This window comes from Centropristis striata, chromosome 20 (genome assembly GCF_030273125.1).
Source record: "Centropristis striata isolate RG_2023a ecotype Rhode Island chromosome 20, C.striata_1.0, whole genome shotgun sequence".
NCBI lineage: Eukaryota > Metazoa > Chordata > Actinopteri > Perciformes > Serranidae > Centropristis > Centropristis striata.
This window is the reverse complement of record NC_081536.1, coordinates 10,569,750-10,597,001: the sequence shown is the minus strand read 5'-3', so window position 1 is coordinate 10,597,001 and position 27,252 is coordinate 10,569,750. Positions and strand designations below refer to the sequence as shown.

Sequence of the window (27,252 nt, the reverse complement as noted above, 5' to 3'; positions counted from 1 at the left end):
TATTGATTTGTTATTCAGTGTGGGTTTTATAGGCCAATGTAAAGGCTGCTTGTGTGTGTGTGTGTGTGTGTGTGTGTGTGTGTGCTGGTGCGAATGGAAATTGAATATTTGGTGTGCTAATCCCGTTAAATAGTAATTCAGCGGTAGAGGGAGATTGTGAGGGGGGGGGGGGGGGGGGGTTTGTAGTTTGCACATAGATTTAGATAACTCTGTGCGCGCGTGCACGCGGGAGGGTGTGTGCATGCTGATGCATGTGTGTCTATTCTTCTCATCAGTCAAATTCATATTTGGTCAGAGAGGGAGGGAGATGTGGGGGGTAAAAGTTGTCAGATTTGACATTCCTCTGTTGTTTTCCCTGTGCTGACATCAGAAACCCTGACACATTGTGTAGGTGAGGTTTTTAAGACACGTTTCACGCTCATGTGCTGCTACTGTAAAGGAATCAGAAGCCTGTGATTTGTTCAGATGATAAAGTAATTAACATTGAGAACATAGAGTACTTACACTGTGGCCTCTGCATTAGGACACAGTAGCAATTGTGATAACACAAAGATCTTCTCTATCAGGCCTGAAGCACTCAACAGCAGTATGACGAACATTAATTTAGCCATAAAAGTGCAGCATTGTGGTAATGTAATGCATAGAACCCACATACAGTGTGTGCTTCAAATTGCAGGCCTGTGATTGGCCACCTCATATGATCTCAAATGTGACTGGAAAAACAAATCAAACTGCATTTTTGATGCCTAGCTTCTGCTTCAGCATTCATTGTTTTGTAACATAATGTCCAGCAGAGATAGGTGGAAAGACTAGCATCTAAACAGCCTTCGAGCCCACGCATGCACTCCAAACCTCACAGTATATTAAGGAAGCCACCGTGGACTGTTCAGATTGGTGGTGGTTGTTTTGATTGGTTCCCTCTCTGGGCAACAATAAAGATTTACTGTCCTGCGTGAACCACATCCAACCTCCCACTGACTGGTTCGTCTTGCTCTGTCTCCTCCACAGACCATGGAGTACTCAGGGGTCCCATCTGTGACATTGATAGTTGGCTGTGGTCTGTCTTGCCTCTCCTTGATCACGTTGGCAGTGATCTATGCTGTGCTATGGAGGTAATTGCAACACTTTGGGAGCACAAGCTGCAACCACAGGATGATAAATAATTCCAGTTGTTATGACGTTATATAAATGCACAGACGTATTTGTCTCTTTTGAGGCTTACTCTAATTCTGTTGCTTTTATCTTTCTTTTTTTCTTCAGATATATCCGCTCTGAAAGATCCATCATCCTGCTCAACTTCTGCTTATCTATAATCTGCTCCAACATATTGATCCTCGTTGGACAAACGCAGACACACAATGTGGTAAGTGTCATTTAAGAGATTTATTCAGCACAGTTTACAAAGCATGGAGGTCTAGTGGTTGTTTTAAACTTGAAAGCATTTAAGCCAGGATAATGATGCAGCGGAAACATCCGAGTGACACTTCAATGTGGCCTTGTCTCGGTTGAATAGAGCTCTTTTTTTTCAGTATTGGCAACTGTGAACATATTCTTAGAGATCTTTGGATTTGTATTGAGCTATATAAAAATTTGTTTGGACAGCTGTACTGTAGAGTGTATCTTTGACAATATCAATGTTCCTCTCAATGCTTTTAAGAGATAAACAACACTAGGAGCTCCATCACATTCACCTGTTTCCAGTCAATTGGAAACATTTTAATCAACTCTACTCTTATTTTGAAAAGCCTGAGATTTGATTTAGCCTCACTCCTCATTTACCTGACGTCTAATCTCCAAGATGAAGCCCTTTGTATACTAGATGTTGGCTTTGTCATTGAAAGTACAAAAACAACAATATAACAGTTACATTATTGCCTCTTTCAAGCAAACTACTCATCTTCTTTTGGATCTCGTACAGACGAGCTTCTCATATTTCATCCAAATGGAAAATTAAGTGTTTCTAATGCCTCTATAAGATGTAGATCCACTTTGTGTTGGCTGGGGACCACTGGTGTTACATTGTCCTCTGGTAAACTTGAGACAACCCCAATCTGCTGGCGCCGCGACAGTGATGATCTTTAATTGCAATTAAAAGCGCGGTGCCATAAAGAAAACAAAAAAAATGAACAAAAGAGGACAGTCGGATCACTTTGAGATTAAATACTGATGCTAGTTTTATTGCTGTGGTTCAAACGTGATGGTGATGATAAGGCGCAGTTTAAAGTTGGGTTGGAGGATGAAAGCAGCTCTTGATTTGTGCAGCGTTCATTACTGAAATGAGTCATATGAAACAGTTTTTTTGTTCAGATGTCAATGAGAGCTGAACTTCACGTCGAGTCAGCAGGATTCAAAAGGACAAGTGCTATAGTTAAAGAAGGACTTCTTCCAATAAATATGTATCACTTCCTCTCACTGTCTTCATAACTGGCCAGTACACAAGTGGCTAATGTAAAAGATTGTTTGGCAAACAGTAGTTGGGATTTACAAGCTGCCCACACAGATGCCCTTCTCAGTCATTTGGCAGCACTACAGAATGACACATTGTCCATTTTATTGTGTAACAATATCCCCAGTATACCTTTACCTTTTGCAAGGAACACAGTTTTATTCCCTCATCTCATTATGCCCCAGTGTTATCCTCGTTAATCCATTCTCTTTAGTTTTTCGGCTCATTAACAAGCCTTTGTTTTTGCATTTGGATGTCCTTAAATAGCAGAAGTCATATATTTTAGTAGAGATCGTGAGTAGATGTAAAACAGCCAACAATCTTTTAAATGCGTGCAAAAAAATGTATGTATGTCGTCATTAGAAATGCATTTGCTGGTGCTGTGTGGCTTCTTCCGCCCTGCTTATAGGTGTGTCTTATTCTGGGAGCAGATGGGCCTACCAGCAGTTGGGGCTCATGTTGGACCCTACTCATAAATCAAAATGCTTCCTCTTATTAATTTTCCTGTGTTCGATGAAAATTGAATTATGAATAATGAATGACTGAGCCAAAAGAGAGAGAAAATGTTCGGTAAACCCACAATATCTAGTGATGCTATAGATGAAATGGTTAATGATTAAACTATTCAGTAAAACTGGATTGGCTCATATTATATATTACACATGCAGACCATTTTAATTTCATAAAATAGGAAAGAAACAGCATCCAAACCTTCTAAGTTCATCTGTTTCCTTGCTGGCCCTTCCATATCTAGAACACAGTACAGTAGCACCCAAGACTATGAATGTACAAAGCTTTAGGGCATTTTTAAAGCTGAGCTGATTTGAAGCCTTGTCAGATTTAATCAGCGCTCCAGTCATCTCCTGTCTTGATTACGAGGACCACCACTTAACATGGAATACTCACTCGGCATGCTGCTAATAGGATATCTGTCTCTGAAATCTGCAGTGAGATTAGGTGGTTTTCAAAAAATCCACTGACATACTGAAGATGTCATTTCAGCGTCTCGCAGAGTGACTCGACAATCTACCCTGACTGACTCACAGGCTGCCAAACTAAAGCAACACTGACTGATTTATTTGTAACTCGCCAATATTGTAATTAACACTGAACATGAAAGCTGCATAAATCCATATTTTTCGTTTTAAGCAAGTGACTAAATGATTCAGTGTAATGTGAAAGGGTTGCTCTTAGTGATGAGCCCAGAGAAAATGATCACCCGACTCAACAGTTCCCCTCAGCTCTATTGAGTGTTCTAACATCTTTCAGCTCTCTGGTTCACTCTCATGGCTCCCATCAACCAGCAGCAGTGAAATGCTCTGCTATACCTGCTACCTGTGCAGCAGTAAATAACAGACAGAGAGCGACTACCTGGTGAACACTGTGGAGCATTTAGCCAGATATTTCCCTCAGGAGCTGGTGGAGGCCAAAAGTAGAGTGAAAAGCTGAAAAGAAAGTGCATGTTGGACTTGGTGGACACAGACATGACTCCAAATAAAGTCTAATATCTTTTGAATGTGCAATTTGCACACACATTTGCACACCCATATCAGCTTTTGAATATGCAAGTGTTTAAAGTGCGTTGTGCTGGGCCCGAGTGGGGAAAAAAAATCAATAAATGCAGGCTTTATTATTAAATTCTGCAGCTTTAAATGCTAAAATATAGCTAGATTAAAGGTTGACTCTGTATATTTAGACATGACCAATAAAGTTGTTTTATTATCAGGAGAGAACATGACATTTAAAAGTCAAATTTCATTTTTTTTCTCTAAAGTACATGTGCAGAAAGCTTAAAGAGCATAAGAATATATTATTTTAAATATAAAAATGATAAATAGATTTAATTTTGGGTTGTTTTTATGCACTGGTCAATTATGATTTTTTGCTTCCATGCCATGTCCTCTTTCAGACTAGTGGAAAGAAAACATCCAAAAGACAATCATTTAGATGCTAATTTTGCTAAACTTGCCTATTTACATCTGCAGATTTCTCTTAAATTCACCAAAAGTTAGCAATACATAATGCCTAATTTTCACATTTAAACATACAATTTCAGAAAAACAAATTGAAAAATCAACTAGGGGAAGTTTAACGGTGTTTTGCTCTATTCTCCGCTTAAATGAAGTTCTCAAACAGCTGAACCAATGTTGCCTTTTCATATCCCACAGCCTCAAGAACTCAAATTTGTACTTTTCAACACTGCAAAACCGAACTAGATCTCCGAGGCCCATCATTAACGGCAGCAAAGTACATTGTTGTTGGTTCAGTCAAGTTCAGAAAGCTGCGTTTGTCTTTTCTATTTCCGCAATGCTGTTGATAAAACTTCCCGGGCAATGAATTTATCACTATTGTCCCTTTGTTGTGTCTTGAATGTGTCCCTCCTGTTGTTAAAATATTTGAGCAGCATTTCATCTGTTTGATCAGACATACTGTAGAACCCAATGTTTGAGTGGTAGGCCAGCGAGAGGAGAAAACATAGCCCCTGTGTGGGTTTAATTGCCATGCTGCCTGACACTGCCTCACTTGTTTTTCCTCCATCTCTTGTAAGAAGTGCATATAATTGGCTCCACTGTTTGTGGATTCAGACTTGCTCATCGTCTAATAGAAATCATCTCTTTGGTGTGGAGGTGTCCTCTGGGAGCAGGAAGTCAGTGAGTCACCTTTGCCTGTCTGTGCTTTGCCTTTGTCCTCTGTCGTTGTTCAACTTGGTTTATAGAAAGAAGACAAAGAGAGGCACATGGTGTTGGTTTTGTTCGAGGTGGTAGCGTTAAGGTGTAGGAGTTATAGTTCCTGTAGAAGGTTCATGCTGTAATGAGTAGAAATGTATTATACATTAAGTGGGTGGAAGTCAAGATATCCAGCAAAACATCCTTGGAAAATGGTTTAAAAAAAATATGTTGTAAAATCTGGTCGGGAGCATTTCTGAGCTGACACTGTTCTCCTTTAAACAAACAGCTTTGCACACATTATCTGATTTATGAGTGTCTAAACCTCCTGATGCGTCACAAGATTAAAGAATTATCACCTTTTGTTTAAACGCTGCATGTCATGTATCAGCACAGATGGCTTATCAAAGCAGTCAAAAATTAATAACCTTATTAATATGAAGAGCTTGAAAATTTCCCTTTTGGAATGAAATATATTCGGCAGGAATTCAGCCTCTCCATACGTTTTCAGTTATACCATTATACTGAACATTGGGTTTCATACAATATATAAAATCATCGTCATATATAAAACAGACATGCTCAAGGACATGCTGTATGTACTGTACTGTATATAACACGTGCAGTAAGTGTGCAACACTATATTTTAAGCATATGAAGCTTGACCTCCCTTATAGTGAGGTGTAGCAAAGAGGGATTAAATTTATCCCGCCTTCCAACCGAAGGTTAAACTATGTAGCTTAATGATTGCTGGATTGAAACGGGCAAAATCAACAATGTGTGGAGTTTGCATGTTCTCCCCGCGTCAGCGTGGGTTCTCACTGGGTACTCCGGCTTCCTCCCACAGTCCAAAAACATGCACTTAGGTTTAATCTGTGACTCTAAATTGTAGGTGTGAAAGAGAGTGTTATTGTCTTTCTCTATATGCCCTGCGATAGTTTGACGACCTGTCCAGGGTGTACACCCTGCCCAATGTCAGCTGGGATAGGTATAAGTGGTTAATGGTAATGAATGAATGAAAATCAACATACATGCTCATTGCAACATGCAAGAGAGTAATCATATGCATTCTTTCCAGTCTTAAGAGCGTTACATATTGAAATAAAGTAGGCAGAAGTGTCATACATATGAGCTCACTTCTGCTGCATCAATAGAGCAGGAAGTAGAAGTAGCCATTTTCTGACTCTAGTGATAAAGTCGAGGCATTTTGCTCAATGTTTTTTCTGCGGTTCAACAACACTTTGCCACCACCACTTTGTTGTTTGGAGTTTTTAATGTCCTCCACCTGAGCACTTACTGTGTAAAGCACTGGGGCACTTGTTGCTTGATTCAAAAGGAGGGTGCTTCAGTCAAAATAACAACCAGCCTCCTCCTCCCACACTAATTCAGAGCGGTTGGGAAGATAAAAGTAATGTAAGGTCTGGTTCAGATTTTTCTGCAACATTTTGTCATAGATCATCTACGGCAGAGCAATACTGTAGATACAGTGCAGTTTAATGTCTTTCTTAAATCTCTATAAGTGCTCATTGCGGTAATAGTGTATCAAAGGTTAACTGGATTGCAAGTTTAGTGTATTCTTTGACAGCCAATTAATGAATCTGTAAATGATGTAAATACTAAATTGTGATTGGCAAATAAAAATGCCTGGAGCTCTGAGGAAAATAATTTAATCACCATGTCAACATTAGTTTAATCCAATTATGAAAGAGGGTTTTCTCTGCCTCACTATAACCAAAACTGAAATCCCCTTTAATGTTTCGCTTCAATAATATGTCACTGCTGCTTTTTTTTTCATTTCACCGGCCTGTCATTGCATTATGAAGCAAAGTGTGTAACAGTTCATGGCAATTAGGCTTTGAGTTCTTTAATATTTAGAGCGCCGAGCGTCCTGACCTTAAACTGCCGTTATTGGCTTGAAGTAGACCCCATCAGCCCCTGCTCTTACCTTCATGTCTATCAGCTCTGCAATGTTTTAATGTGGTCCCTTCCTCACTTCCTCTGTTTCCATGGATACTGACACAGTGTGCTCAACATCTCCAGGCATTTGCCTTTCTAAAGGGCAGTGTGAACTCTAGGTTTCAACCTTGTTTTGTATGACAGCCTACGTCCAGTCAGGCTCTGTTGTAACGTCCTCATAATGTACCTTTCTGTGTTTACAAATGCACAGTTTCTTCTTATTTATTTTCGAGCACTAATGAGGCTGGATGGTATAGGCACCCCCGTGAACCGTGAAACATAACGGTTGCATATGACCTGTTTCCAGGAAACAAGGCAGACTCTATTTTCAGCACCTTGGACAGCACATGAGCAACAGCACCACTAGAATTAGTTTTGGATGAACAGGCAGTATGCTGCCTTATGTGGCTTTCCCCTTCATTTAAAATCATGTAAAATGAATGTTTTTACTCATATATAAGATTTTCTCAACTCATTTGTCATGTTTATCTTACAATAATCACATACAGTATGGCGGTACGCTAACATGCAGGTCACTGAATTCATTAATCCACATGGAAAAGCAGGAATGTTCCAGAAGCAGGCAGCACATACTGTAGTAAGATAGCACAGAAAAAGCTGTATCTGATTCAGAGCGAGATTTATATAACAGATTTCTAGAAAAAGCAGCTGTACGCACCTGTAATTACCACCTGGGCAGGTGGCGATGTGTCATGGGAGCTTCGTGTGCTTTGATTTGATATTTTCATCTCTGAAACATTAGCAGCTCTAAAGTGCTGTTAAAATAACTATATTTCTGTTACGTATGGGGTTTGTAGTGTATAAAATGGATCATTATTCTTAGAAAAATGTAGATATCTGCCATTCTGCTGGTGAAATGAGTTCATGTTGAACTAGAACTACAATGATTAGTCGACTAATCGATTAGTAGATGGAGTCAAATATTGCCAACTATTTTAATAATCTATTAAAATATGAGTACTTTTTTATGCAAAAATAGCATACAAAGCCATCTCAATATGGAGATTTTCTTGCTTTTCTCTGTTTTCTAACATTAATTGAATATCTCTGGGTTTTGGACTGAAAATAAACATTTAAAGACAATAAATTGAAAATAACCATTAGTTGTAACTGATCAGAATCTTTCTCTGCATCTCCATTGCAGCAGGGCACTGTGAAGGAATATAGTTCAACCTATATATAGTATAGTTGTGACATCACAACCTTACAGAAGTCCTGACAGCTTCTGTCACAGTATTTATACAGCACTTAGGCCTGCTTTATAATTAAAAAAAAGACATAAAAATCTCGCTTTTTACAACATGGGACGTTTAAAGTTGGCCAACAAAACCACAAACCTGCCAATTACTGTTCATTAAAGAAGCAGAAACATTGGAAACAGCATTATGACACACGTGAATGCTAAATACATGGACTTTGATAAGTGTTTAGGTCTGTAATTGGTATCCTCGTGGCTGCAGGTAAACAGAAATCCCCACTTCTCGTACGTGAGGTAAAGCAGGATTACTGTCTCGTGTGAACCCCATGAACACTACAGGGGATGGATGGATTTAGTGTGGTTTTCTCAGTGGGGATGTAAAGTGTATGGCAGATCTCACAGTATGGTGTGGACGCCCTGGGACTAGATGATACACTTCAATCTTTCCCTCTTTGTGCAGCATCGCTCAGATTACTACCGCTCCACACTGCAAACAATCTAAACTGGGAAAAAAAAAAGATTAATCTCTTTTCACTCACACATGTCAGTGTGCTATGACAAGATTCATAAGGATACTTCTTTATTTCTAATCCTCTGCTAAACAATCGCATTTGGAGATGCCTCCCCGTGGAACAAAGATGGACAGGCTAATGAAGCTGAAAAGTGCCGCTACATTGTCGAGCCTGAGTGCAATCTGCTGCCTCCGACGCGTGCGTTCTGTATCATTTAAGCAGTGTTGTGTTTTGTTCCCCTCCTCTCTGTGTAAAACAGTTGACCTTGGCTCACATGCCTCCAGGTGGGATCCCCAGCATACTAATGAGGGTTAGTGCAGAGGAATGCTACGCCATGGCTTTCCATGTCAGCTAGCCTGACTCTGATCTTTACTACAATTGCCACCTCTGTTGCTGCTGTTTAAACTGAAGCTTTGTTTCATTCACTGCACAGGATGGTACTTCAGTGGAGGGTCTAGACAGGGAAATGCTGCTTGTGCTGCAGGAATAGTTAAAGGAAATAAAGAAATGGAGATATAATCGATTTACAGGAATCTGTTTCTGTGGATTCTGCGTTTGTTTCCAGTGTGCTATTGTATTTTTTTTAATTGAAATGCTTTTCTTGTGGTATGCATTTCCATAAATGTGAAGCTGGTGACACTTTATGTTAAGGTGCACATAGTCACCATTAACTAGTTGATTATCAGCCTGCATATTAATATAATTTTGGCTCTTTTTAGGCATTAAAAGGCACTTGTTATCATCATACTTAACAACTACTAGGCCATATCTAAGAGTTTTCCCTTAATAATTGCTGCTTTTGGATCGTAAGTAAGAAAGGCACTGTACATAAATCACAGCCTTAATATGCTTGGCTCAGTATGGGCCCCATAAGGTCATATGGTGTAAAGTGAGGTCTTGCTTCTAACTAATTCTGAAGTGCTCCATTACTAAGGAGATAATTGTGCTGACTTTGTTCTTCTACCACTGAATGCAAATAGAACCTGTGCAGCTCAACAGACCTTCATTTTTCAAGGTGTAACCCATCACTTAAGAAGACGATCTGTTAATTGCAGCAGTTGCATGTTCTGATTGGTTTACTAAGCATCTAAGCAACTTTAGAAAAGTTGTGTGGGTTAATAAGCGCCAATCTGCGAGGGAATTTTATGAGCAAGACCTCACTTGAGAAAGGGAAACATATTCTGACTTGGAGAGACTTAATTTAGAGTTAATTGGACATTATAAACACTTGTAGTTTTGTGTTTTGCTATATAAGAATAGAGCATGTTAATTAAGTGTCACCTTTTAAGATCTATACTGAAGAAGACTTACTTTGCATGTGACTCCATGTATGCGTTCACTGATTAGTATTTGAATAATGGGCCATGAATTATATAGTTCATCATAATTAAATACAGCTTATGTCAGCCTTTTATCTGCATTTATCTACTGGCATCAAACAGGATGTGATTAGGGAGCAAAGCCCTTCTTTTGCATGGTTTGATTGGATGATGGGACCACACAGCTTACACTGAAAAGTTGAGAATATTTTGACCTTTATGCATTAAATAAGACTCCTACAAAAATGTTGTAGGAGTGAAACTATGAGGGAAATCGTGTAGTTGTAGAATGTAGTGATGCAGAATGAGGCATTAATACGTACTTAATTATGACTATTAAAGAGCCAATGTGCTACTAATATAAATGCTTCTAAGCACCTTGTTAATGGTGAACATGTGTAGCTCAATAAAAAGTGTTATCGGGACGCTCTGTTTGAACCCACAGCCAATGTTCTGTGTCTGACCCTTATTTTCTTGTGTTAATAGGGTGTCTGCATCATGACGACAGCCTTCCTGCACTTCTTCTTCCTGGCATCGTTCTGCTGGGTCCTCACAGAGGCCTGGCAGTCCTACATGGCAGTGACGGGAAAGGTTCGGACCAGGCTCATCCGCAAACGCTTTCTGTGCCTGGGCTGGGGTAAGCGAGCAGCATGTTTCCCTAAACCTCTTCATTATCTCCCATCATCCCTCGCAGCTGCCATTTTCTCTCAAGGTCTCGGGCCAAGGTGTCTTTCCAAGTATCTGTATGTCTTTTTCCGTCCGCCGTTCCCATTCCCCTCTGTGGGGAAGCCAGATCTTCATTCTATCAGGCTCTTTTGTTGTGATGCTTTTGTGCTCCAGTCTAGTCCTCTCAGGGCTGGGTAAATGGACCGGCCTTGAGCAGTGGGGGGAGACAGACTGGTGCGGCTCTCCCGTAGCAGGTTGCAATGACCTTATGTCTGATAAAGAGGGTGTGAGCTGAGCATTTACACTGCAGCAGAATGCATTTTATCTAAAACTCTCAGAAATAGAGTTCAGGAGGAGCGAACGTTTGCAAAGGTAAAATGTAGTCGAGTTATACACCCTGCAGTATGATTATACATAATGTGAATCCTCTCCGAAGTCTCATGTTCAGTCATTTGTTACATTCGTCACAAATACAGGTAGGAACCAATATAATGTATTTATTATCCATACTGCGACAGATTTTAATCAGTCTGGGTCTCGGATAATTAGGTTCCTCCTGCCTCCCACGCTGTGTTCCCTGCACCTGAACATCCCACCACAACAAAATGAAATGACTCTTGTACATATCTGTCAGTAAACACGGGCAGTCAAACATATCTGTATCAAAATTCGAGAGATTTCAATTTTTTCTTCATTTGATAAATGTCAGCCTCGTCCAAAGCGTTCTTTCTTACAGACTGCTAGAAATCTCTCCTTTAAAAAAATCAATTTGATTATGAAAGAGCCCACACTCATTCTTCTTGTTACCTAGCAACAAACAAGGCTCTCTTAGTCATTGCAGTGCCACTGCTTGCTGCAAAAAAAAAAAAAAAGAAAAAGAAAAAATGGACAAAGGCTGTTCTACAATCACATAGATTTCTGGAGAACAGACAATTTGATGATAAAAAACACAATGATTTCTTGTGCGACAATAGAAAAAACATTACATAACATAAACGCTGTTTTTTAACATACAATGACTTGAAGATAAAAATGACGCTAATCCTCTACAGATTGCCGCCTGTATTCAAACAGAAGATAAAACATTTTTTCCAAAAGCTGATTTCCAAAGCGACTTGCAGCACACGCTACCTGTCGTCTCTTAATTCAGCCTGTTTGAAGTGCAGCGTCTCCACCAGACTGTTGCCTGCGCGGTGATTCATGACATGCTTGTGTACACTCGGCACTCTTTACCTCTTCAGCACTGCAGAGAGGCTCTGGATGGCCACAGGGTCTTCGCCTCGTGCCTCCAGGAAACTGATTACATCAATAGCACCTGCCAGGGCTGCTCCGAGAGGAAAAGCGTTAATATTCTGAGCACAGGGTAGTAAGGACTGAATCCATTACACCAATCTATAATGAGGAGCCATACAGCAAAATATAAAAAGGTGTAGAGGGTGGGGAAATTTCTTACAGTACTGTGATGAAATTTCACTACGTGGTTCTTTGGATCTCGATGCACTGCTGCCATTTTGAAAGCACAGCACAGTCTGTTCTCCTCAGCTGCTTAATGGAATACAGTACAGCATGTTGATTGAAATACTGAAATGCATATCATACACTCAAATGATTGTATAGTGTCACACTGGAGCTGCACTTTGTTAAATGACTGGAAGGCACAGAGGCTGAGTGTGTCTGCATTGAAGTGGGCTTATGCTCTCACTTCTGACAAGAACTGCTCGAATAACTATTGATTGTTTTCTCTTTTTAAGGATTACCAGCTTTAGTGGTTGCCGTTTCAATGGGATTCACCAAAACAAAGGGCTATGGGACACCCTTATAGTAAGTTTCTTACTATATATATATATATACCTGCATATATTATTCAGTGCACACACAGTTGGTTTATGCAAACACTTAAGAGTAATGATTTAATGCTTCTGCAGCCGCTTACATATCCTAAATAGTGCCATAAACAAAGTCCCCTGAACCCAATCAAATTTCAAAATAGCACAGCAAGACCCCAATTCTGTGTGAGTTGTATCCCTGCTGGATACCGAACGCATAAACACTGCTTAAAATCTCTTTAGCATTTTATTACCCTGTGAAACTTTGGAAATAGAGTTACAGCATATGGCACTTCTCCCCTGACAATTGAGGGAAATACAATTGTATGCTGGTGTGCACCATTAACTTGGATGTTAATGCCTTGGTGGGAGTTAACTGTTTTTTTTTCTGCTTTCCCTGCAGCTGTTGGTTGTCTTTGGAGGGCGGGCTCCTATATGCCTTTGTTGGACCTGCAGCTGCTGTTGTTTTGGTATGTTTCAGTCATCACATGGTCAGGTTTAACTTCTATGTGCTGAGAATAAGAGGGAAGTGAGATTTAAAAGAGAAAAATACACTATAATACTGTTAAAATAAAATGAAAATAAAAGATAAAGATAATACATAGAAAATGTAACAATAAAAAATAATTGTAATAATAATAATAATGATAATAATAATACAAAATGTACATAGAAATATAATAATAATAAGAATATTAATAAGATAATAAGAAAAATAATAATAATTGATAAAATATTTAAAAAATAAAACATCTGTAGAAGTAAAATGCAACATAGGCATTAATATTAATCAAAAATATATAATAAACAGAATATAATCATATAATAGTCCTCCCAATGACTACTTTTACTTTTTTTCATACTTTAAGTACATTTTGCTGATAATTCTTCCATACTTCCATATTTCCTCCAGTAGAGGATCTGAACACTTTCTCCACCACTGAATGTAGTCTTAGTGATGATACAGTATCAATGCGGCACAAATTGTTTAAACCCGACAAAATGTTGGTACGAAAACGCCTAACAGGAGCAACCCAGTCTGCTTTCAAAGTCAAAGTAATGAGCGTCCCATCAGGCAATATGCTCAAGCAATTCCCTTTCATTTACCATAATGGTGCTCCATGTAGCTGTGAGGTTATAAAGTATTCATGCATTAGATTTGTTCAAAAATCTAATATACTGGGGTATTTTAATCATCTTGTATTTACATTGTTGTACAGAGAAAATTACACAAAGAATGTGATTATGCAAATCGCTAAGTCTGTGTCAGAAGGACAGAGGACATCGAATACTGAGTACTTTTTTCATTGTCAAACCTCTGTTCTGTGGTGGGATTTGAAATAAAGTGGTTTCAGAATGTATTTATTTTTTTAAAAGGGGACTAAACGTCTTAGTTAGAGCTTCAGACTTACAGAGACGTGAAGTCTTGCTGTGCAGTCTTTTTCATTTGTCATGAACCTCCGAGGAACACAAGCTAATCTCTGCAAAAATGCCAGAAACAAGCCTCTGCAGTGAGGGAATGAATACCACAGTGCTGTTATCGCTGTATTGATACTGTAAAATCATAATAAGATGTCTCACAGACACAAAGAATAAAAACTTCCCCAAATGTATTTGTATAAATACTTAATGAGCTCTTTATCTCAGCGAGAGGGATTTGGAAAGTCTGAATATTTTAGAGAATTTCCTGCCCGTCTACTGTTTTCTATTAACCTAGGCGCTGCTAATAATAGGAGAAGGTGCCTTTGAGAAGACAAGTGCTTCTTGTCAAGTAGATCTCTTCTTAAGGCTGTTGTGCTGGGATGAGTATCCAGGGCATGCCTCATCCATTGGCTGAAATGTCACGGAGATGAGCACACAATAGAAGCTAGAGGTCAAAGCTCAGTGCGGACGGAGAAAAAAAAAACGCCCTGGGAGAAATGACATTAAAATCATCCACTACCTATGAAACATGTCAAGCTGGGAAAATTAAGGATATATTTAACATTGTTTTTGAGAAAAACTTTTTATTCAATACACTTAAATAGTACACATACAGTAACAAGCTAATATCATGACATAGCAAATATAAACTCATAAAAATCCACAATCCAACAATCCAACTCTTTACTAGATGTTTTTTGTTTTGTTTTGATGATTTGTAGAAATGATTTTGTTCAAACAATATATATGTTTTTTATTTTTTATTTTTTATTTTTATAGATTCTACATTGAGATTTAAATATAAATCTTTAAATGTAAATATTTTGCTCAACAAAATAAATGTATTTATTATCGGGGGAACATTTTTTCACACATAACCCACCCAAAAATGTTTAAATGTATACATTTTAAATATTTAGTGTTATGAGGCCTAAGCCAATACACATTAGCAACATATGGACAATAGAATAATAAATAAATGCAACTGGTCTTCCTTTTCATCATAACATAATCATAAAGATGATTGTTCCTTGTTACACGTGTTAAGTTGTTTGTAGTTTAACTAACTTAGTGAACTGTGTTTAATTGAAAGATTCATTTATATTTTATAAATAGTTCTGAAGAATTGTTTCCAAGGTATTAAACTATTAAATATGCTTTTGTAGAAGAAACAGGCTGTATGAGAGCCTCTACTGTTGAAATTAAAATTATTAATTATTATATTTATCTTTGTTTGAGCCATTTATGACACCTTGTAATATACCTGCTGTCTGAGTTTCCGTTAGTTGGGAGCTTAAAGAAACTGATTTAACTTTTAAAAATCTCGTATATGATCATACATGCAGCAAAATCATTGGTGTGAAAGGAAGGTTTTTGAAATCAGATGATTTATTGAACAGCTAATATTCCTTTTTGTGTTGACAGGTGAACATGGTGATCGGTATCCTGGTGTTTAATAAACTTGTGTCCAGAGATGGCATACTGGACAAGAAGCTGAAGCACCGAGCAGGGTATGACAGCACATCCTTGTTAGTACCTCATTTTTCTTCTTAACACTTTTCTTCTTATCTTCGTGCAAAAATACAAATATGCTTTGATTTTCTCATATATATATATATACACACACATATGGAGATTTAGACCTCCTTTTCTAGCTGTTGAAAGGAAATTAGAGGCATAAACATAAAGAGGTCAGATCTCTCTCGGGAGCGACATGGCGTCGTATTGCTTTGGCAGAATCAGTCCAAGATGAAAATCATTAAAACGCCCACACATTGGCTGCTTCTGCTGTTGCTAATATGGCGGGGGAGAATTGAAAGTCGGGGTAGTGGCTGTTAGCGTTGTTTGTCATGCTGTTGTCTCTATGTCCCACAGACAGATGAGTGAGCCGCATACAGGATTAACTCTCAAGTGTGCCAAATGTGGTGTTGTATCAACAACTGCTTTATCAGCAACTACAGCTAGCAATGCAATGTAAGTGCCTGTCAGTGTCTCAGAATCAATAAGACGATGCTACAGGGAGTCTCTGCATGTACAGCGTGTCCACCTCTACAGTTTAGACCTTGCAGTCCACTGCAGCGTAAACTGATGTTCCAATTACATCCACAGTACATCAGAGCTACAGCACAGGAATGTCTTTTACTGTAAACATGTTTATTTTACAGCAAGCTTACATTACTACTAGCATGCACATTAAAGCCCTGGAGTAAAAAACAAGCCGCTTTTTCACTCCAGACCTTGTGATCTACACCGATTTGCTTGCTTTTCTTTCCTTTCTACACATCCCTCCCTTCCTTCTCTCAGGGCGTCCCTGTGGAGCTCCTGTGTCGTCCTACCTCTGCTGGCTTTGACCTGGATGTCTGCGGTGCTCGCCATGACAGACAAGCGCTCCATCCTCTTTCAGATCCTCTTCGCTGTCTTTGACTCGCTGCAGGGTTTTGTCATTGTGATGGTGCACTGTATCCTACGGAGAGAGGTAGGATGGGAGATTTTATGTCATCTTTGCTGTCATCCAGATCTCTGCTGACTTGGAGATAAAATCCAACTTTTTTTGTTGTTACAAGGAGTAGATTCTGCATAATCACAGTTTAGGTTGGAGATAATTTAACTTATTTCAGAGCTTAACCACCTTAACAAATAGAGTTATCACAACACATAGTAAAATACAATGTATTTTTTAACTTGACAGAGGATAAGACGAAGGCAAAAATAACTTTTAATGGCTAATGTTTTAATCCTCTGAACCAAAAGCAGTTTCAGGGTATTTTTTCTGCTCCTGTTACATTTTACTTATATATACCTAAGTCCAGCATCTCTATGGAAACAGAACAATCATGGCTAAAAGTAGGAGGAATTCAAAATATGTCTTTGAGTTCCACCTGCCACACATATTGACCTATTTTCATTTTTACAAACTTTACTTACAACTTATCTTGTCCTCTCCCCTCTGCACTGTGAAAGAGACTTTAGTTGAGCCTGATTTTCACTAAATCTTTGTTACATAACTGTTGGTCTCAACCAGTTGTGCTGAGGATCGCAGAATTGATAGTTTTTACAATATCTGGTTGGGGCAGACATTTGGATACTTTTACTGATCGAATCGTTTGTCACACATGATCCGCTCAAGGACCATGGGAGAGTTGAAAATGTGTCAATAAGGATTGTTAAAGATTTTCTGATTTTCTGTCTGTGATAAATTGATTAAAACACATGGTATGCAGGATTATAGCCATGATTAAAATGACTCCCTGTGTCTTTAGGTCCAAGATGCTTTCAGATGTCGCCTCAGAAACTGCCAGGACCCAATCAGTGGTGATGCAACAGGAACCTTCCCTAATGGGCATGCTCAGATAATGGTAGGCACAGTCCCCCCTGTTATCTGCAACCGTTAGATCCTCTATAATTTAAAAAGGACCCAATGTTCTCTGGTTATTTATAATGCACATGCAGATATACTCGTTCTCCACTGACCTTAATTTAACTTGTGCTCTTATTTTTTTATTAATTATTATTCAGGTTAATACGGCCTCCAGAACATGAGGCATTGTTTTGCATTGGTTTATAATTTTCCACACAACGCTTTTGCAAAGCTGCAATTACATGCAGGGTAGACACTTGGCCCTCTGATAAATGGCATTAGTTCCCTTTGGTTTTCTTAGGCCCTAAGCCCAATCCGTTATTTCCATTTGATTGAACTTAGTGTCCATGTTTGCCATGCATCCCTCTCATTTCCTCTCATAGGGTAATAGAGGACTGTTCCCAGTCTGACCTTTGAAATGGGACACCAGTCCTCTTCATCTAGCACGACAACGCCACTGGCACATCATAGCAATGATCTGCCATTAGTATTCTAATGCCCCTCAGAGTGAAACAGTTTTCATGATAGCAGAATGGTGTCGAGGCCCCCTGGTTCAATACAGTCATTAGGCAGCAAGCACAGAATACTTCCCAGCTGCTGCAGTTGCATTTTTTTCCCCCATAGATGTGTTATTGATATATTGTTAGGATGGTGCAGAGAAAGAAATGACTGCTTTGCATTTTTATAAAGCACTGGGAAATAATAAAAAAATATATTATCGATCCTAATCTTGCAGCTGGCTTGTACGCATTAAGGATGCTTCACAGCTTCCAGTATCAAGGCTTTATTTTTACCACTTCTGACCAATTGACTGTCCTCTCCCCGCAGACGGACTTTGAGAAAGACGTGGACATCGCCTGCCGATCAGGTAAAGAACAGATGGTCTCTTATTATCAAGATTCTCCTTGCCTTGCATGTAAACCCAAAAGAGGTTAGACAGTAAAAAATAGCTGAGGTTACATAACAAGCAACAATCCCCACAGGAGTTTTTTTTCACAGTTACCAAAACACTGACTTTAATCTGAGAACAAAACAGTATAAAGAGAGTTGCTGGATATTCACTTTCAGCTTTACTGCAGTAAATGTGAATAACATCAGCTTTTCCCATCCTCTGGCTGTCTCATGTCGTAATTATGTTTTTCATTAACATACCGTTGACGCTGTCATGGAATAGGTGCGTAGGTGCTATGTGTCTCATTTCAGGAGGATTTTCTTCCTCGGCTCATGCAAGTGGGAGTGTAATATTTCTCTCCCATTCCTGAGCCTGAGTCTTCTGTACTTTTGATCCGCAGTAATTGTTATAGACAAGTGTATGATTTAATAAAACTAAATGTTCCGAATGTTCCCGCAAGATATCCTGCACGTAACTAGTGGTGGCAACCAGCACAAGCCCTGCAGCCTCTTCTTTCTTTAATCCCTTCCAAACCAATGAAGAACACATCCTAAATGGATCCGCAGGGAATAACCAAGCTGACCACTATTCAGAGATTTTAGAAACACAGCTTGTTAAGAGACGAAAAGGGCTGTCTGGCTCTTCTGACCCACATTACTTTATGCCGTGCAGTCTTGTAAAGCTAAAGTGGACATACTCGATACAAAAAGACAGAGTAGACAGGTGTCATTTATAAAACATGACCAGATCCAGACTGAAGTAGGGCTGCGGCTGGGAGAGAAAAGCACTTTTCAGATCATTCTCCGGTCTCACAGAGTTTAAGTTTGTTGTTTACAAACAGGGATTATTGTCAGCAGCAGAAGTAATATTCTGCAGTGTCACCCTACAGAATATGAGAGTAAACCGAACACCAGACTGTTTTCCTCCATGTCCACGCTGAACCTTAAATTACACTCAAACAAAAAGAGGCGAGTGTTGGATGTTTTCTGTTGTCCTTGTAATCTCCTTGCAGGCCTTTTGTAAACGGACAACATAATTCCTACTGATTCATGAGGCAAAGATTAAAATGCTCAGCGGGGAGGACAGGGTGTTCTTATAGCCAGAAGGTGTTTCTGAATAGATAGCTGCTGTTTCTTATATAATATCTGGTGCATTACAAGGTCATTGCCAATCACTAAATTTGGATAATCATAGAAATAGAAAAGGATTGGAATGCAGGGCTTGGCGAGATGGAGAAAAATAAATGCAGCATCGCAATATTTGTGAGCAAATATTTAGATATCGATATTGGGATGATATTGTGGAGTAGGTGCTTTCATAGAAATATTTACACAATGAGATTTTTGATAAATAAACAGTAATGTGGATATAATGGCAACAATTGTAAAGGCAAATAACAGAACAGTTAGGACAGTCTGGTCAGTTTAATGCTACACTGGTTACAGAAACTTTAAGTCGTTATATTTTATTCATTCAGCAGCTGGCTCTTTATGCTTTATACTACTCCGCTCTCTCGTTTGGTCGTTACTGCAAAACCTCACTTCAGTAAAGTGAGTCTGCAACTTGCTGCAAGTCAGTTTATGCAGAAGATTATATGGAAGTCAGCTCGTAACAAGTGCTGCAGTGGCAATGGCCGCCGCTCCAACCAACCTGCTATGTTGATTTGAATGGGGATGTCTGTTCTAGTTTTATTCTATTTCTACAACTAGGATGCTACATGCTGTAGGCTATGGCAGGGACAATTTCAGGGAAAGAATATAAACACTTTGTCTACTGTTACATTCTCTAGAGATGCCTGCTGTTGTGTCCCTTTGCATTTAGGTGTAATGTCACACTCAAAGCATATTCACAGTTATTCGTGCTGTCATTCCAGTTGTCCCCCTGCAGCATTAAATCCCTTGAGAATTGCTCCATATTGATTTGAATTGTCTTCTTCTTTTGGTCATGTGCTGGATTACCTCCGACAAACTGTGACACTACTTTCATTACGCAGACTTTCCAGCTAATCCTTGTATCACTTTGCCCTGCAGCACTCCACAAAGACATGGGCTCTTGTCGCGCCGCCACCATAACAGGCACCCTCTCCCGCATTTCCCTCAATGATGAGGAGGATGAGAAGGTCCCCGAGGGCCTCAACTACTCCACGTTGCCTGGCAACATCATCTCCAAAGTGATTATCCAGCAGCCTTCAGCTCTGCACATGCCGATGGGAGTGGGTGATCTGAAAGAGCAGTGCATGGCTGACAGCGGCGCCGACATGCGACGCACCGTGTATCTGTGCACCGATGACGCCATGCGCCAGAGCGACCACGACATGGTCGGCCACGACTTGGAGGGCCACTCGGTGCAGGGCCAGATGATGGAGACGGACTACATAGTCATGCCTCGTGCCTCTGCGGCAGCGGTGTCGGGGTCGGGCAACGTGCCCACCCTCCTGAAAGACGACACCAAGATGAACATCACTATGGATACGCTGCCACACGAGAGGCTGATGCATTACAAGATGAGTCCTGACTTCAATATCAGCCCATCAGGCTTGGACCACATGAATGTGAACCTGGAGCAGCAGTATCCTAGTGCTCCCGAGCAGATGCAAAACCTGCCCTTTGAACCTCGCACGGCTGTTAAGAACTTCCTCGCTGAGATGGAGGAATCTGCGGGGCTCTCTAGGAGTGAGACAGGGTCTACAATATCTATGAGCTCCTTAGAGGTACATATGCTCATGTGGATGAAGAGCAGAGGACACACAGCTGCAACACAAACTTTAAAACATACCATACACCTTTAATAATGTACATATCTTTCTAAAGTGACGGCGTATTAACTTAGTACTTGTTAAGTTAATTTTCAATGTTTTATTTTCACAGAGACGAAAGTCGCGATATTCTGATCTGGACTTTGAGGTACGTAAAAACCTGTTTCTTCCCATAGTACATGCATCCATTCTTTTATGCAGAGAAAAGCCATTTTTTGCAGTTGTGTTTGTCATTTGATTTACTAGTACTTGTTGTGCCTCTTAAGCTTATTGGAGCCTTGACTCAACAAGATTTATTGAGATGTTGTGTAGTTAAAGTAAAAGCAAGGCTGTCAACTGACAAACAGGGCAACAGTTCTCATCTACATTTTGTCCTCCTCCATCTCCTCCATCCATTAGCTATACGTTGATTTTCAAAAATGTATGCTTTTTAAAGTCATTTGCACATTTCACATCTGATTTTACCACTGGTTTCAACAATGATTATATTGGCTTGCAAACACATATTCAAACCCCCTTTGGCAGCATTTCCTTTGCATTATTAAAGCAGGCTTGTACGCACTTTCAAAGTAAAGGAAACATGAGGCTTCTGGCAGCGATTTTGGCGTGGGGTGCATTTTGTTTTAGCTTCGATGCACACCAACCCTTAAAATGGAAGTTTTGTGCCAAGGTTTGATTATAAGGATTTCCCTGACGCCAACAAAACTCTAAATGAGCCAATTTGTCACTGAAGAATTATGTTTAATTCAGATACTCCAGACATTGCAAATTAAAATAGTTCAGGCTTCCAGCGTCCTATCACCCTAACTTTAATTATCTTGGTGTTTCCTTTATTTTGGCAGTCACTTGTATATATGCAGAGATAGGTAGATTTGTTTCAAACCTGGCCGATAAGTAAACTACCATGACACTAACAAATTGATCAGAGTTGGAGGGGGTGGAGAGGAAGATGCATTTCCATTATTGGCTGTCAATACCAAAGAAAAAACCCTTGCCATTGCAGAAAGTCATGCACACCAGGAAAAGACACATGGAGCTGTTCCAGGAACTGAATCAGAAATTTCAAACCCTGGACCGATTTCGAGACATACCAAATATGGGCAGCATGGTGAGTAACAGGAAACCAGGGGGGTGGCGCTCAGCCAATTAAAAAAAAGCAGCATCAAAATACCCTATTTAGATCATACAGTGCAGGACACATAATGTGTGATTGTGCAAATGAGCAGTTACAGTGTGCAGCTAAAGGATTCATGTGGAAGCAGACTAAACATAGTGGGCCTGCCAGCAGCTGGCGGGGGGGCAAGTGAGGGGGCTGCCCCTTAGAAGCACTGAAGCATTTCCTCCACAAGGCCAGTCTTAGGGAAGAAAGACCTTTGGTAATCTTGTTGCAATAGAGTGCATCCATTCCAATGCAAGGCCATGAATGCACTTTTATTTACATGCACATTTATCTACTTAGCAACCCCATCATTTTTCCATTAATGCATGGCAGATTATTTAACCTATCAACATCTATACAAATATTACCTTAAGTTCACTGTTCTCTTACTGCAACTGTGTGGGGGGGAACTTTTCTTCTTTGGAACTAGAAGTCAGGCGAATTACGACAATTCTTCCTGACCTTGCTGCAAATCAAAAGTCCCACCATCTGTCTCCACACCTGGCTGGAGCTAGAGACAATAAGGATGTCAAGCTTTATCCGTCTCTCTCAGACAAGCAGCAATGTTTTCCGTATTGAATGCAACAAATAGAAATTGGGCTGCTGACCAAAACATAGCCAGACTATTAGACAATGTCAGCTACACGGCAGCCTTTTGGCTGCATGTAATCCTTTTTTTTTTTCACTAACATTTCAATCACCCTTACAGCACAATGCAATTTGAGGCCTGTTGCTTAGTTACCAGTGCAAGTTCTTTTGTATATAAAACGATAACTACAGTACTTGCTCACTCCCCCGTTTTTTCTTTTTTTTTCCCCAAATGAATCTACTGCAGAGCTGGCTGCAGACATTAGTATCCATTTTATATTCCCTGACTGGGAGCAGCTTCTCTCCCTTATTTGCAGTAGTGTCTTTGGGACTGTCAATGAGAGCACATTCAGATAAATGGCTCACACATGAAGCCCATACAGTGTAGTTCACCAGTTTCTGAGCTTGGGGGAAAACACACTTCTGTTATGACTCCATGATGAGCATGGTCACATTTAATACACTATCATTATCTTTTGTTATTTGATGCTTTCCACAGCATTAATCCATTATTTTCAATTAGCAATGGGTAGGAATTCATACAATGCCCTTTTGAATGAACTGACTTGACTCGAATCGTCTTTCTTTTTTTTTTATTTGTGAAAAATAGCAGTTTAGCAGCAGAGGATGTCATGCCACTAATATCACACCCAACTGGCCATGTTCACAGGAAAAGGCAATGCCAAACAAGAACCCATGGGAGAGCTACAATCCAGCCTGTGAGTACCAGAATTACGCCACTATGAATGTACTAGAATCTGACACCAAGGACTCACTGGAGATGACGCCTGCAGAGTGGGAAAAGTGTGTCAACTTACCCTTGGACGTCCAGGAGGGAGACTTCCAAACAGAAGTCTAGAGGGTGAAGAAGGAGAAAATGCAAACTAGAAAAAGGAGGAGAAAGAGATGTATTTTGCACTGAATAAAGCAACAGACTTTTCTAACAGCCTTGGCATACATATCTGGATAATACGAGTGTGGCAGGGACATTATGTGCCAATACAATATAAGGACTGAGGACAGAGAAAAAAGAAAAAAGGGAAAAAAACATCAGTGTTACTTTTTGTATTCTCACTAGTGTACTTAGTGTGGGGCAGCCTGGTGTACAATATTTACCATCATGTGTTTCAAATTATCTGTTGAGGAATTGGCTAAAAAATCTCTCAAGATGAAACCTCACAAAGCAAATGACATGCCATGTCGTCCCAGCTTCATTGGGTCTAGTTTTGATTTCATAAAACTGGACCCGGGAGCACAATGTATATATTTATGCAGGTTTTTAAAAAGTTTATAACAGTCTGTTTGGCCATTACTACACTTTTTACTTTATAATATAAAACATGGGAGGCAAAGAGGATTTTTTCTGTCATATTAAAATGAATGTTTGTCAAGCTACATTCTTCATTGCTTTAAATGCAATAAAGATAATACTCACTTTTATATAAATAATATATTTCACAACTTTAATACTGCAGAATCTGCTTGAAGGATCCCAGCAAGCTCTCTCATCTGCAGCTCTGTATAAAATATTTAAAAACAAAATGTTGTATGGTGTAAATAAACTTTTGTCTACATATGTTTTACTTGTGCCAATTTATTTTAATGAGAACAAATGCCAACCTGATCAAAAGTTATAGCGAAAAATGTTAACATTTGAAAAGGAATGTAAATAAAAGAGGAAATATGTTCGTACTGCTTCAGAGGTTGTGTCAAGTTTATGTGGTTTGTTGGTTTGTGGAATCATTGCTCATTTTGACATTTGAATGTATAAAATCTAATGATGGCCATGTAACCGAGGATATTCTAAGATATTAACACATAATTGCCAATGTCCCAATTCTGAAAATGCATAAAAAATACATGGACTTTGGTTAAAAATCTAACCTTGTCTCCAGGTTAGTTCACTACCAAGTGGATTATCCAGAAAGTTTGCCCCGGAAAATCACATACTGTCCCCACTGATGATTTTTTATCTCAGGTTAGCCATTCCCTTTATGATTTAAACCTTCCATTTAACTGCAGTTGAAGGTGAAGTACTGCAAAGTTTCCTGACTCACCCCATAAATCCACCCCCGTATCTGATTTCCGAATTTGGATAGGAAACATTCAAACTCCTAATAGGTTTCTGCGCCTCCAGAAGGTTCACCTGATAAGATCAGTTGAGATTTTCCTGGGCAGACAGGACCCAGACAGAGCACAAATGGGAGGAGGGTGTGAGGGCTTAGGGAAAATCTTGTTTGTCCCGTCTGGTGGTCTGCGGCAAGGCTGACACTTCGGCAGTGAGAGCATCGGCATGAGTCCCCCCTCTGGGGAGCAGTGGTCCATCCAGCAGGAGCAGAGGAAGGAGGAGGCGTGACTTGGATCGACACCATCAGTGGCTGATGATGGGATGAAGCGGGGAAAAGGGAGAAGCAGACAACAAACATTAATGAGGACTCCCAGTTGTGCTCTGACGTCCTCACATGATGAATTGATTACATGTAGAGCTCAGTCTAGACATTAATGTCTGAATTCACAGTGCATTTCAATGTATTCTACCAGACACAATTAGGTTAATTATATACAGTACTGCTGCCTGTTAGAGGCTCTGGGACAGATTATTTTTCATTAATGTGTTGACATCCAATACAGTAAACACCTTCAGAAACACTGTCACTGGCTTTCATTTTAAATAGTCTAATGGTACATATAAAACATGACAGCATTTGAAAGAAAAATGAGATAAATCATCTCGAGCTGCAACGATAAGTCAACTAATTAATTAGTGGAATGACAGAAAAAGTCATTTTTCATGCAAAAATGGCAGAAAATGCCCTTTTTCATCTCTCAAATATTAAGATATCTTGCTTTTATCTGCTTTACATCATATAATATGCATGTAAATACATCACATATGCTTTGAGGAACTAGGAGGGACATTTTCACAGTTTTTTTTACAATTTATAGAAGAAGGGATTCATTGGGAAAATAATCAGCAGATTAATCAATAATATTGGGATATATTTAGGATGTTGCAACTGTGTTTTAAAGTGTGAGGGGTTATGAGATGGCAATATAGCCGGAGATAAGAGGACAGTACATTTGGAACAGCCATTGTATTAATGTCAGAATTGAGAAACTATTGCTGTTATAAATGTTCTCTTTTTTGTGTTAGACTGTCATGTGGCTCCAGGACAGAATGTACGCTTCACTTCAAGATACAAACCCAAAATAACCAAGGTCATCTCACAAAGGCACACATCACAAGCTATTGAATGCTTTTTTTCATTATTATTTACCAGTTATGCCACTTTTGAAACTTGTTTTCCCTCTCCAAAACCATAAGCATTTGCTCAATACATGCATGGCTGACAGACTTTTTCTTGCACGGAATGAAGAGGCTTTGGAGACGGATGCAATCAGACAAGTTTCAGTGCCTCCAGACATTATTTATGTGCTTATATGACCTAATCATATTCAAATGTGGAACTTTAAATGTGTATGGGACCGGAGTTCTTTATCAGCTCTGCTGGGTGATTTATGTCACTGTCAGATGTGTGTACTGACTCACCAGCAACTGAGCATGACAAACTTCACCATGCAAATAAACAGGCAGTCTGAATTCATCTATTTTAGGTTGGTGTTTGTCTAAAATGCTTCTTTTTTTATTTTATTTTATTTTTTTTTACATTTCTATCATTTTGTATTTCCTTTTGTGTCAAAAAACCTCATTGAAGGGCTTGAAAAGTAATTGTGACTGACTTCATGCAGCTTTTCTTTCTTTCCATTAACTGTGTGGTAGATTCCTCCATCTATACTGCACAATGTATTAAGGTGAAACACTTTTTCACAGCCTGAAAATAAGACTCCAGGCAAAATGATCAATTCTATTGCATTCTGCATGTGCCACACTTCCTGCTTTAGTTTAGGTGTCTCGCTACAGCTGGGTTAATGAAAATCATATGATTAAGATTGACTTTGACTGTAATTTTGCAGAATATTCAATCACAAATGAATTATTTCCTGCTGCAGCTGTGTTTATTTTTTAGAGTTTGACAAAATGTCTGAAAATGGAAGCTGTATTATTTAGTTGTTGGTAAATTGAGCTGGGACGTGTTGACAAGCCTGGTGGACAAGTCATCATTGGGGAATGAGTGGCAGGCCCCACAGGCCCGTAAGAGCAGAGAGGTTAACCTGCTTAGGGGCTGCAAACTCTGAATCAACATAATCACACTGATCCTGCGTCACTTTCCTCCCTGGAGGCATGACTGAGGGGTAAGGCAAACTGTTCATATATCAAGGGCCTGTCAGAGGAGTTAAAGCCCAGAGGAAAGACTTAGGGCCACCTAAAAATCACAAAAACCATCCTGAATAATGTTCTGGAGGACATAATAACAGAGGAAAAGTGGTGTAAAACCGTTTGGCAAAACAGTTTTTTGGAAACTCAAGTTCACCCCCAACAATTGTAAGAACTTTGGCAGTGCCCTGA

General features: G+C 39.5%; 1 protein-coding gene across 7 annotated transcripts in view; it reads left to right on the top strand.

The window, feature by feature from the left end:
• adgrb3 (adhesion G protein-coupled receptor B3) overlaps positions 1 to 24,479 on the top strand; it is a 133,180-nt gene extending 108,701 nt beyond the window's left edge. For 3 of the 7 annotated variants that reach the window (XM_059359938.1, XM_059359939.1, XM_059359943.1), the window contains 14 exons: positions 1,009 to 1,112; positions 1,261 to 1,363; positions 10,605 to 10,755; positions 12,536 to 12,605; positions 13,014 to 13,080; positions 15,458 to 15,561; positions 15,908 to 16,006; positions 16,337 to 16,508; positions 17,293 to 17,388; positions 18,219 to 18,258; positions 20,313 to 20,992; positions 21,150 to 21,185; positions 22,041 to 22,145; positions 23,395 to 24,479. In XM_059359938.1, coding sequence (XP_059215921.1) covers positions 1,009 to 1,112; positions 1,261 to 1,363; positions 10,605 to 10,755; positions 12,536 to 12,605; positions 13,014 to 13,080; positions 15,458 to 15,561; positions 15,908 to 16,006; positions 16,337 to 16,508; positions 17,293 to 17,388; positions 18,219 to 18,258; positions 20,313 to 20,992; positions 21,150 to 21,185; positions 22,041 to 22,145; positions 23,395 to 23,643 — 2,076 coding nt within the window. In that variant the 3' untranslated portion in view covers positions 23,644 to 24,479. The remainder of the gene's footprint in view (positions 1 to 1,008; positions 1,113 to 1,260; positions 1,364 to 10,604; positions 10,756 to 12,535; positions 12,606 to 13,013; positions 13,081 to 15,457; positions 15,562 to 15,907; positions 16,007 to 16,336; positions 16,509 to 17,292; positions 17,389 to 18,218; positions 18,259 to 20,312; positions 20,993 to 21,149; positions 21,186 to 22,040; positions 22,146 to 23,394) is intronic. The other 4 variants (XM_059359940.1, XM_059359942.1, XM_059359941.1 and 1 more) reach the window with 4 other exon arrangements.
• Positions 24,480 to 27,252: the final 2,773 nt, after the last annotated feature.